Genomic DNA, 13,135 nt, shown 5'->3' with positions numbered 1-13,135 from the left:
TTATTTATTATTTATTATTACACAGGAGCCAGGCAACGACATTTCGTTGGCAATTTCACTGCTGTGTTATAGTGCTATGACAATGCGCAGCGTGTATTTTCTATAAAAAAAGATGCAGGCCGAGTTCTTATAAAATACGCTTCTGTCACCTCATTGCCGTTTTAACATCTTAAAACTGCACCAAACGTGCTCTCTTCTATTATGCAGTTGCATTGTCACATCTTTTTTTGCCTCTGGGGGCGAGCGGTTGGGTTAAAAAAATAAAAAAAAAACAACAAAAAAAAACATATAACTAAGTCTTTGGTAGTGAATGAGTTAACTTCCATACAAGCATAAAGAGCAAAGATCCGCTGCTGTACTGCTATAATAAAACTAAAATAAAGTAAAATATACTCACTCTGAATAGTTCATATGTACCGAGCAGAAGAAGCTTTACAAAAAGCTATACTTGATACATTTACAGTACATGTAAGATATAAGGATTGCTGATATGCCGATATTGTACAACTCTCAATTTCCGATACCACTATCAGCTGATACTGATACCGATATGTGAATGAACACATGTGTCTTTCTTTTTTGAATATCGGTTTTCATGATTGGGGAAAAAAAAAAATCAGGTAGGGGGCAAACACTTTTTCCAAATTCACCTGTGGTTGGCTAACACACTTGCACACAAACACACACACACACAGACTCAGGGACAAATAAGCCTTTATTCAAATGTTGTACTGGGCACAAAATGATACTTATCAAACCTGAGGCGTTGTAATATATGCATCTGTAGCCTTGATGAGCTTGGCAGCTTTCAAGCGTACTGTATGCTACTCTACTTATTATTATTGTTGTTATAAATACACACACAGACAACATGAACACATGATATGTCAAAGTATAAAATGCGTTTCCACCTCAACTGAGTACTCTTGATTGTAGAAAGGGGTAAGAATAATAAGAGTCCTATCTTTATTCTCCTGTGCTTTCACTTCCCAGGGTCCTGCTGGTATCAAAGGAGACAAAGGAGAAAGAGTAAGCCCCCCCCACACACACACACACTCACACACACACTCACACACTCAGTCAATCAGTGGCGGTTCAAACTAATCAAGTTTTTCTGAAATGGAAATTTTACTTTGCCACACTCGCCAACACTGTCTTGGTTTGAACAAATCAATGTGCTACTCTGCTCCCATTAAAAAAAAAAAAGTGTGATATTGGCTCACATGTTCATTCCGTGTCTGCCTGCGACTCCCTCCCTTTCATTTAGAGCAAATCAAGTCCACCTTCATTCCTCGGATTGTCACCAGAGCAGGGTCTGTACTTTTTGATCAGGGTGCCATCACCGAGACACGCAGCTTGCCACCCCCCGAATCAAAGCTCTTTCCATCCAATTTCATCTTCTCCGACACTCATTTATATCCAGCTGTGCTTCATTTATTGGAGTAGAAAGTCTCTTCAGGAATACACAGCGACTTTGTGCCCCGGTGGGCGTCATCCCCCAATGATGAAACTCACTTCCCAGCGTAGGGGTGATGTATGATCATTTAACAGGGAAAAGTTAAAACATTCACGGGAAATAGTTACATGAAATATTTAAGCCCCCCCCCCCCCCCCCCCCCCACTTCCACCTACATCTGTTGTGGGTTTGCAATAAAAGTGCCAGACTGCATTTCACCAAATGTGGTTTCAGGGATTTAGACTAGCCTGCAGGATAGTCCATTATGTTTTCATGGTGATGTGTTAACATGTTGGACACAATCCTGCGGGAGCACTGACTTCCCGCTAGGAGATGTGCGACACACTGTGTCGACAAATGGAATTCTCAGTTTAGCCCAGATTCCATAGTCCGTACATCCTTTTCCCAGAAAAGTGGCCATAACTTTGCTAAAAGTACATTTTTATTTGTTGAACAGTTATCTAGTGGTTGAAAAAAAAAAACAATAAAGTTAAGGCAAACATTTTTATTAATTTTTAATAACAATATGTAATTGATTTTTACATTTTTTTTAATAATTAACATCCTTTATCTAACTAAGTGCAATGTTTTGCACTATAAAGCATTATGCTAAAACTTTTACCATAATTTATTCATCCATCTGTTAGTTCGGCTACATTAATTATGTGTTTTACTATCAGTAATTACTGAGATATGGAGAAGTTGTAGAATTAAATGAGTTCCGTTTCTATCTGCTGCTTTTCAGACATATTGAATCATAAAGTTACTATGGTACCCATTATGTCAATGTATGGTCATATCACCTCGTACTTCGGTAAGTGACAAAAAATGACAAAACGTCTGGCACGACTGATACTCTGGAGTGACTTATATTCCGGAAAATACAGTACTATAAATAGATAACTGTGGGTTTTTTCCCAGGGTGACGTGCAGTCCCAAGCAGCCGTGCGTGCCATCGCACGCCAAGTATGTGAGCAGCTCATTCAGAGTGAGTATTGTAGTATTGTATCTCATTGGATATACCTGCACAGTGTAATTAAGTACAAGAGGTCTCAGTGACATAACAATATGTGTAATACATCCATTGTATTAACTCTGATGTCCTGGGTATGGGTATGACACAAAACTGCAACAGGGTTTAGTCCAGGAGGTCTGAAGTTCTGGCTATCGTGGTGCTTTACCCCTTAACCCTCCTCTTGTGTTAGGGTCGGCACCGACCCGTTTTACATTTTAATGCATAAAAAGAATCACATAACATTTGTTTATCATATCAAGGCTTTTTGACTTTGTCAGGAAACTCTTATTTCAACAAAATAAAACCCCAAAAAATAATTTTTACTACATTTTAAAATGGTCTGGTTGAAATTATGACCACTGTATTGTTAGGGTTGGTTATAATAATATGACTATAAAGCAATATTTTGAGCCAAAACTGAAATGATAAGTGTACAATTAGCCAACACAATGTCAACCAGCTCCTCTTCTCATTCATGTAAGCTTGAGGAGATTCTCATTTTGATTGGTTTTCCAATATTCCAGCAGAAAAACAAGGTCCAGACATGTGAAGTGAATTCACTCATTTGATTGGCTGATTTCACATTTACAATTTGTATCATGGAAAGAATGGCAACAAGTACAGTGAACCAAGATCTGGACCTGTTCTGCTTTTTTAATTTCAGTTTATACTAAAGTTCCGTAGCTGAAAACAATAACTTTTTCTATCTTTTCTTGACATTAATATATATGGGTCAAAATTCACCCGAACACCATAGATGTTTCTTTAGTGATTAATACTAAAATGAGAAAATAAATAAAACTAATTGATTTAAGACATATGTTCTATCGCACTCAGTAATAGCCAGGTAACAAAAGAACCTTCAATTTATTAATATGATTCTTTTGACGTTCATTTTACCATTTTTGGAAATTGAAATCGAGGGATATAAAGGCCTCCATGCCCACACCAAAAGTATTAAAACCAATATTTTCATGTATGAGGAAGCCTAAAAAGGTAACCAAGACACGAGAAGCAAATTTGATGGTAACTTATTGTTTTTAGTGTATTTTATAGCTGATTCAATACATGGGTCATAACATAAGAGATGATACCATAAAGCTAACACAAGAGGAAGGTTAATCAACTCTGTGTAAAAGCACTGGTAATGGTCCCAAATAGGGAAGCCATGGCAGCAGGTGGTGGATTACCTGACTGGGCACCTGGACTCTCTTCAGCAGACGGATCTTCATGTGGGCTTCTGAGACTTGTTCACAGTTCTGGCCAGGTGTCAATATTATCATAAGCTTGACATTGTGGGGCGGGGTCTGTTCCTGTCGTCGGGAGCTAATCCAGCCACGGGACTCAAACATTTGTGCCTGTGCAGGCCATTGGAAGGATCTCCTGACAAGCTAACAGGCCGGAGAAGCACCATGAACTTGCTTTTGAGTTCAGTTCAGTTTAGGAATGATGGTGGTGCAACAGGACCCCTAATATTTAGGCAGGCCCCCGATGTCAGACTCCCAAAGGCTTTTTTTACGGTGATGATACGGAAAATGAGGCCAAAATGATATTGATTGGGTGTCATGTTCTTCTCACCTCACATTATATATTTCACGATACTTTAGAATGTTCATTTGGCCAAAGAGAGAACCCCAAAACCCCTCCAAACATCATCATCATCATCGTCTGACCTTCCTGTTTGCAGACCATTTGTCCCGTTACAACTCCGTCCTCAACCAAATCCCAGCCCAGTCAGCCATTTCGGTGCGTACCGTGCCCGGACCGCCTGGTGAACCCGGTAGAAGAGGCCCCCCGGGACCTCAGGGAGAACAAGGGTCAACCGGCAGGCCTGGTTTCCCTGGTTCTAACGGGCAGAGCGGACGACCAGGAGACAGAGGTGAGAGAGGAAGGACAAGATAAACACATAACAATTCAAGTAATCGGTTCGGTTCTAGAATCAATGTGTAGTCATTCTACACTAGTATAAATATTATACGACTATACTTTGTTGTCTCCAGGTCTGCCTGGAGAGAAGGGCGAGAGGGGGAGTCCAGGTGTTGGAAATCAGGGGCCGAGAGGACCCCCCGGACCCCCAGGTGAGCGATATTACCCCCATCATGTTTTGATCACTGTGGGTTTTGTTTGTGTTTTTGTATGGGCGGCATGGCGGTCAAGTGGTTAGCGCGCAGACCTCACAGCAAGGAGACCCAAGTTCAATTCCACCCTCGGGCATCTCTGTGTGGAGTTTGCATGTTCTCCCCGTGCATGCGTGGGTTTTCTCCGGGTACTCCGGTTTCCTCCCACATTCCAAAAACATGCTAGGTTAATTAGCGACTCCAAATTGTCCATAGGTACGAATGTGAGTGTGAATGGTTGTTTGTCTATATGTGCCCTGTGATTGGCTGGCGACCAGTCCAGGGTGTACCCCGCGTCTCGCCCGAAGACAGCTGGGATAGGCTCCAGCAACCCTGCGGAAAAGCGGTAGAAAATGAATGAATGAATGAACCATTTATTGGGTCCAGTCTTTGATATATTAAACAATATGATTGGTTTACGGATGTTCTGATTTGTGGTGTGAATCCAAATAAACTGTATGAAAATGTATAATTTTTTTTCTTTAAAAAAAAAAATGGCGGTAAAAAAATCCCATTGCACTATTATAGCACATAGCCAGTTCATTTCAAACCAGATCAGGTTTCATTCATTCATCAATTTATTTATTTTCTTTTGTTTGTCCTAGTTTGGGTTTGAATCCCAGCTCTGTGTGGAGTTTGCATGTTCTCCCCTGTGCTTGTGTGGGATTACTTCAGGTGCTCCAGTACATTCCCAATTTAGAATGTGTGTGAATGGTTGTTTGTTTTTATGTGTGTTATCTGATGACTGGTGAACCAATCCAGGGTGTACCCACTTCTCTCCCCAAGTCCGCTGGGACAGACTCCAGCTCACCAGCAGATTTTCAAAAGATTTTCACAGAGTTAATTGTTTGATTGGGACAGGATGTTTTCATAACATCATAATGCTGTGTCGGTGATATATGATGAATGATGATGAATGATGGAAGGCACGACGAAGGATTATCCCTGCTCAGTAGACTGCGTCAGAAATATTCAGGGCTGACATTTAAAGAGATGACCAAAGGATCCGGTGTGACAGTTAATGTAAAACCGAATGGAGTACATAAAAGTCAACCCTCTGACTAAATGTCTGCTAAGACATAGTTTTTATCCTTTCACTCCCACTGTGGCTTCCTTTTATGCAGAAATGACAGTAACAACAGAATCCACATTGATGCGTCATATCTTCTTAGGGTTGCCAGGTGAGGGGCGTACAGGCAGCCAGGGTCCTCTCGGTCGGCCTGGTAACCCGGGGTCACCAGGGAGGCCGGGCAACCCAGGCTCCGCAGGACCATCTGGACCCCCGGGATATTGTGACCAGAACTCCTGTTTGGGATATAATGTTGGAGGTAAGTAAGCTATGTCACATTTTCCTGACTTATTTCATACATACATTTGTCATTATTTCCTCAATAACTACTCTAAATGTATATGCCTTGGTCGTTAGTTCCTTATTACTTACTCTAACTACTTTACTAAGCTTGTCATTATTTCCCCAATAACTACTCTAAATGTATATGCCTTGGTCATTAGCTCCTTATTACTTGCTCTAACTACTTTACTAAGTTCGTCATTATTTCCCCATTATTTCCTCAATAACTACTCTAAATGTATATGCCTTGGTTATTAGCTCCTTATCACTTACTCAGTAACTACTAAGTTCCTCATTAATTACTAATTATTTCCTCAATAACTACTCTAAATGTATATGCCTTGGTCGCTAGTTTTTTATTAGATCCTCTGTAAATACTTTACTCAGTTAGTCATTAATTAATCATTATTTCCTCAATAACTACTCTAAATTTAGGTGACTTAGTCATTAGTTCCTCAGTAACAATTGTACTCAATTCCTCATTAGTTCCTCAATCACTATTCTAAATGTATAATGTCTTGGTGATTAGTTCCTCTTTAGTTACTTATTTGGTCCTCAATAACTACTCTAAATGTACGTGCCTTGGTCATTAGTTCCTTATTAGTTCCCTTGTAAATACTTTACTCAGTTAGTCATTAATTAATCATTATTTCCTCAATAACTACTCTAAATGTAGGTGACTTAGTCATTAGTTCCTCGGTAACTATTTTACTCAATTCCTCATCAGTTACTCATAAGTTACCCAATAACTACTCTAAATGTATAATGTCTTGGTCATTAGTTCCTCTTTAGTTACTTATTTGGTCCTCAATAACTACTCTAAATGTATGTCTTGGTCATTAGTTCCTCAATAACTACTCTAAATGCATAATGTCTTGGACATTAGTTCCCCATTACTTACTAATTTGTTCCCCAATAACTACTCTAAATGTACAATGTCTTGGTCATCGGTTACTCATCAGTTCCTTAATAACTACTCTAAATATACATGCCTTGGTTATTAGTTCCTTATTAGTTTCTCCGTAACTACTTTACTTAGTTCCTCATTAGTTCCCCATTATTTCCTTAATAAGTACTCTAAATGTACACTATACTATGTCTTGGTTATTAGTTCCTCTGTAACTACTTTACTCAGTTCCTCATTAGTTACTAATTATTTCTTCAATAACTACTCTAAATGTGTATGCCTTAGCCATTAGTTCCTTATTAGTTCCTCAGTAACTACTCTATTTTTGTGCACCTTATTTTCATTTTTATAGTTTTGGTCTTGGTCATTAGTTCCCCATTACTTACTAATTTGTTCCTCAATAACTACTCTAAATGTACAATGTCAGATTTGCCTGACTTATTTCATACATACATTTGCCATCTTTTTTGTACAGAAACTTTGTTGATGGAAACAACAGATAGAACCATATACTGTATATTTACCTAAGCCTCTATTGAGTGTATTTCTTGGTAATTGTAGTGAAGAGTGGACCCATCTTCCAAATATAGCACCGTAAAGACAACAACGTAGCGTAAACTTCACCGACAGCAGACTCTGGCGTGGTCATTGTTCTCCTAAAGCCCTCTCAGGGAGCTTTTGTGCTGGGAACTTTTATCCATTGGAGGACGCCGTGCGGGGATGTAAACAAAGGTGGCGCCGTCCACAAAAGCAACACAAAGAAAAGCAGGTGTGTCTGCTTCACAGCCAGGATTTCACACCTCTGATCACACGTCGTCCTCGTGAGGCGCCCGTCGTCTGCTACACGTGGCTGATGGATGCCGCTTCATCCATCAAAGCACATTTATTATTCTAGAACGTCACGCTTCACATGTTTTTATGTCGTTTGGAGACTTTGAAAATCATTAGCGGATGAAACGTTGCACCCCGTCAATGTTGGATTGTACAAGAAATACATTTATTTTCTGGATTTCAATGTTTCAATTTAAAAATGATATTCAAAACAACACAGTGTAAGTTAAAAATGAATAATAACCGAAGTGTGATAATGTATGAATTGAAAATATATGTGTATAAACAATACAATTATGTTTTAATTAAAACATTTACTGTACATCTAAAACAACATTAAAAAAAAGAAAAATAATATAAATGAATAAAATCAATAAAATGAATACATTCCTCAATAACTATTCTAAATGTATATGAATTGGTCATTAGTTACTGAGTACTTTACTAAGTTACTCATTATTTCCTCAGTAACTACTCTAAATGTATGTGCCTTGGTCATTTTGTCCGTATTAGTTCCTCAGTAAATACTTTAGTATAGTAAATACTCAGTAAATACTCAATAGTCATTAGTTAGTCATTATTTCCTCAATAACTACTCTAAATTTAGGTGAATTAGTCATTAGTTCATTAGTTCCTTAGTTACTATTTTACTCAGTTCCTCATCAGTTACCCATTATTTGCTCAATAACTACTATAAATGTATAATGTATTGGACATTAGTTCCTCAATAACTACTCTAGATGTATAATGTCTTGGTCATTAGTTACCCATCAGTTTCTTAGTAACTACTCTAAATATGTATATGCCTTGGTCATTAGTTCTTCATTATTTACCCAAAAACTACACTAAATTTATGATGTCTTGGTCATTACTTTCTCATTACTTCCTCAATAACTACTCTAAATGCATAATGTCTTGGTCATTAGTTCCCCTTTACTTACTAATTTGTTCCTCAATAACTACTCTAAATGTACAATGTCTTGGTCATTAGTTACTAATCAGTTCCTTAATAACTACTCTAAATATATATGCCTTGGTCATTGGTTCCTTATTAGTTTCTCTGTAACTACTTTGCTTAATTCCTCATTAGTTCCCCATTATTGCCTTAATAACTACTCTAAATGTATAGTATGTCTTGGTCATTAGTTCCTTATTAGTTCCTCTGTAACTACATTAATCAGTTCCTCATTAATTACTGATTATTTCCCCAATAACTACTCTAAATGTATGATGTCTTGGTCATTAGTTCCTCATTACTTCCTCAATAACTACTCTAAATGCATAATGCCTTGGACATTAGTTCCCCATTACTTACTAATTTGTTCCTCAATAACTACTCTAAATGTACAATGTCTTGGTCATTAGTTACTAATCAGTTCCTTAATAACTACTCTAAATGTACATGCCTTGGTCATTAGTTCCTTATTAGTTTCTCCGTAACTACTTTACTTATTTCCTCATTAGTTCCCCATTATTTCCTTAATAACTACTCTAAATGTATAGTATGTCTTGGTCATTAGTTCCTTATTAGTTCCTCCGTAACTACTTTAATCAGTTCCTCATTAGCTACTAATTATTTCCTGAATAATTACTTTAAATATATATGCCTTGGTCATTAGTTCCTTATTAGTTTTTCTGTAACTACTTTACTTAGTTCCTCATTAGTTCCCCATTATTTCCTTAATAACTACTCCAAATGTATAGTATGTCTTGGTCATTAGTTCCTCCGTGACTACTTTAATCAGTTCCTCATTAGTTACTAATTATTTCCTGAATAACTACTCTAAATGTATATGCCTTAGCCATTAGTTCCTTAATAGTTCCTCGGTAACTACTCTATTTTTGTGCACCTTATTGTATAGTGAGAACCATTCACTCATTCATTCATTCATCATTCAGGTTGTATTGTTTCCTGTGTTTGTAGTAAAGGTTTTTCCTTCATATTTTTAATATTAGTCTTCCAGTCCAACACTAATAATTTCCCATCTCTCAACTGAGGGCTGTTTGACAGTTTGGAGCCTCTTGTACCTTTGGGTGACTTTTTGACATGAGGTAACATCTCCTCTTCTCCTTCTTCTCCTTCTCCTCCTCCTTCTCCCTGACTCAAGTTCAACAGGACTATGGCAATGATTACTGAGGAGCGTCCCCCCCCCCCCCCCCCCTCCCCCAGTCCTCCTGCCCGTGCGTCCTGTAAAGTCAAAGACAAGACTTCCAAGCATTTTAAACTGCAGGAACTGCTTGAGAACGTTTCAGTTCTTGCTTGCACGTCTTGGAGTTCCTGAATACTGAATACTCGTAATTGTAGCTGCGTATCAGAAGGAATGCATTGGCTGCATTTCTCAATTGAAACCGCTTTGCTATTCTGTGACAATCTCCCGAGAAAAACAACCTGGATTAGTTTACCAAAAGCAGAGCTTTATGCAGCAGCAGCAAATCTCTTAGGCGCTAATCTTGTCTTTCAAAAGCGCATGAGTCAACTAACCAGTGAAGTTCTTCTAGAAATCAGCCCCCCTAAAAAAAAAAAAAAAACCCGCCCCTGCCCCCTCTGGAAATCTGGGGCACTAATTCTCAATGACCAGGGGATAAGATTTGGACCTATGCATGCTCCTTCACGTGGCTTCAAACCTTCGCTTCTCGTCTCCTCTGGGTGGTGGGATTTTTGCCTCCCAAGTCCTCAAGGCAGCTCTGACTCTTTTCCATGGAGCCGTTTTCACGCCTCGGCCACAAATGACCCGCGATATCCTCACACACTCTTGCAGTCCAACCTCTTCCCCATGGCGGCTATGAACCGTACCACCAAGCCTATAACCCTGCTGAGCTTGCGTACAACGACGACCAACGAGGCCGAGACGATGATGATGATGATGAGGAGGAAGAAGAGGACACTTACTACCGCCGTTACCTCCATCAGCACTATCGCCAGCTTCACGAGCCTTCTTCCCGCTCAGAAGACGTGGAGCTGAGGTCGCCGGGAGTGGTCAGGAGGTTTCCGAGAGATGTCGGAGCGAGCAAGGAGGACTCGAGATGAAGGATGCCGATTGATCCCCAAACGCACACCCATCATCATAACCCGGACCCCCCCACTCCCAGTGGATGTAAATATCCCACTTGTATGATATCTCTGTAAAAAAAAAAAAAAAAAGAAGAAGAGAAGCGGTGCAAAAAGTGCCTGATTTCTGTTTTCATCGTCAAGGTGAGACCACACCCCCTCGTTAGGTGCTCCTCTTGTTTACGTCTTACAGTGGAACCTCCAAAGTCAAACAATCCGGTTGACTAATATCACAGCACTCGTGGTCATGCATCGATAATAGAAATTAATACAAAGACTCAAAATAGTCCGAAATTCAAACCCAACGTACCCGAAGTACAATGAATGACAGCCGCCATCTTCCCATAACACAAATAATAACGCCTCCAAATAAGATTTTCTGTACTTGTTTTTCCGTCTTTGCATCACCCGTGATGAAGTACTTCATAACATGTTCTTAAAATGTAAAACATGCACATGCAAAACCATGCAAGACAATAAAACATATTCATTCCATATAATACAGTAACTCCCCATATACTGTATGCATATACACATACCTAGCGCAACATCAAAATAACCAATTTCCGTTCTTTAGTACGGATATACGTAAGTACGTTTTAGCAAAATATCAGGAAAAACAGACAAATATTTTAAGTATAATTTTCACTCTGATACAAATATAGTCATATATATATTTAACCAAATATCCAAGCCGCTATACCACAACATAAACAACACACAAAATTATTATTTTACCAATTTATTTACAAATATAACAAACCTGAAGTATGTACAAATTTCACATTTGGAAAATTTTAAATGTGTGAGTGCACGCGTGTGCATCTGTCACAATGTTGCGTCAATGAATAACCTGCTAACACTCTGTAATGGTTAGCGTCCGGTTCAAATCTCCACTAGTAAGCATCATCAGTATTTGTCCGGAATATAAAGGGGCTCAAGGGCGGCACGGCGGTCGAGTGGTTAGCGCGCAGACCTCACAGCTAGGAGACCAGGGTTCAATTCCACCCTCAGTGTGGAGTTTGCATGTTCTCCCCGTGCATTCGTGGGTTTTCTCCGGGTACTCCGGTTTCCTCCCACATTCCAAAAACATGCTAGGTTAATTAGCGACTCCAAATTGTCCATAGGTATGAATGTGAGTGTGAATGGTTGTTTGTCTATATGTGCCCTGTGATTGGCTGGTGACCAGTCCAGGGTGTACCCTGCCTCTCGCCCAAAGACAGCTGGGATAGGCTCCAGCACCCCCCCCCCCCCCCCCGCGACCCTCATGTGGAAAAGCGGCAGAAAATGAATGAATGAATGAATAAAGGGCTCAAGCCAAAAATCGGTATACAGATCAAAAAAACCCGCTATGGCGACTTCGTAATCAGGAAAATGCGAAAAAAACAAAAAAAATGCTACGCTCGTCCATGCTTTTTCACTTCCCGGTTACTGTGTAGCGCGTTAATACATCGGAAAAATGCAGGCCGAGCTTTTATAAAATGAAAGACGCATAAATACGTCTTTGGCATCGGGCATTCGAGTTGAAAAAAAGCGTATAAATACGTCTATGGTAGCAAATGAGTTAAGGAGATTTTTGGCGAACGCGGTGTCTTCCACCGCTGAATTCAATTATTTTCTCGGGTTGTTAGCTTAGCCATCTGACTGTCGCGAGTGTTAGCCACAACCGTTAGCCTCCAAAACTCACCGTACTCCAGTGATGTCCCGCACCAATGAACGTTGACGATCCAAGACCGGGTTTTCGACCTTTCCTTAGTTGAATTGTGATTTGTACAACTTTGGGGGTAGCGCCATCCCATAATTCTTTTTTTCAGCGTTTGGTTCTCTCGACAAATACTCTTACCTGAACACTGTGGAATACATACATGTTTTATTAATGATATTTTTTATGACCCAACTCTTCATGTTGTCATCGTAACGTAACTGTACTGCAGTCAACATTCGAGTCTTTGTTATAATGTCAAACTTGAAATGTTTGTATGGTATTATTTGTCTTATAGTCACGCAAAAAGTGTACATTTTTTGGCACCGTATTTTTTTTACAGGTCAAAACATCAAAGTGAAGGTCAAAGTTCAAGGTCACAGAGCGATCAAATAGGTTAAAAAAAGAAGTGAAACCACATCAAGTCATACTACAAATTAACAGTGACAAGACGCGGTCATAGGAGGTAGATGAAATTATTTTTAAAAAATTAATAAATACAATAACACAAAATAAATGATTATTTGTCCAATGAACTGTGAAACATGCATTTTCTGTATTTTCTTTGGTTGGAAAACAGGGCAGAAACATTAATTCTACACCATGACTTTCTAAAGCCTGTATAGTGTCATCATTATTCTTGTTAACAGGACAGTAAAATACATAGAAATGTCACATTCGGAGGCGCGACAGTACTCCCCGCATTG

The 13,135-nt window shown here is 39.2% G+C and overlaps 1 protein-coding gene across 3 annotated transcripts in view; it reads left to right on the top strand.

Annotated features, from left to right (window-relative positions):
• col14a1a (collagen, type XIV, alpha 1a) overlaps positions 1-9,918 on the top strand; it is a 140,582-nt gene extending 130,664 nt beyond the window's left edge. For all 3 annotated transcript variants that reach the window (XM_058084545.1, XM_058084546.1, XM_058084544.1), the window contains 6 exons: positions 994-1,029; positions 2,378-2,444; positions 4,159-4,350; positions 4,472-4,549; positions 5,761-5,916; positions 9,786-9,918. In XM_058084545.1, the coding sequence (XP_057940528.1) occupies positions 994-1,029; positions 2,378-2,444; positions 4,159-4,350; positions 4,472-4,549; positions 5,761-5,916; positions 9,786-9,814 (558 nt within the window). In that variant the 3' untranslated portion in view covers positions 9,815-9,918. The remainder of the gene's footprint in view (positions 1-993; positions 1,030-2,377; positions 2,445-4,158; positions 4,351-4,471; positions 4,550-5,760; positions 5,917-9,785) is intronic.
• The last annotated feature ends 3,217 nt before the right edge of the window (positions 9,919-13,135 follow it).

The sequence above is a fragment of the Doryrhamphus excisus genome, chromosome 10 (genome assembly GCF_030265055.1).
Source record: "Doryrhamphus excisus isolate RoL2022-K1 chromosome 10, RoL_Dexc_1.0, whole genome shotgun sequence".
In the NCBI taxonomy this organism is placed as follows: Eukaryota; Metazoa; Chordata; class Actinopteri; order Syngnathiformes; family Syngnathidae; genus Doryrhamphus; species Doryrhamphus excisus.
Note: the sequence above shows the minus strand (reverse complement) of the source record. Positions and strands in the feature narration are given on the sequence as shown.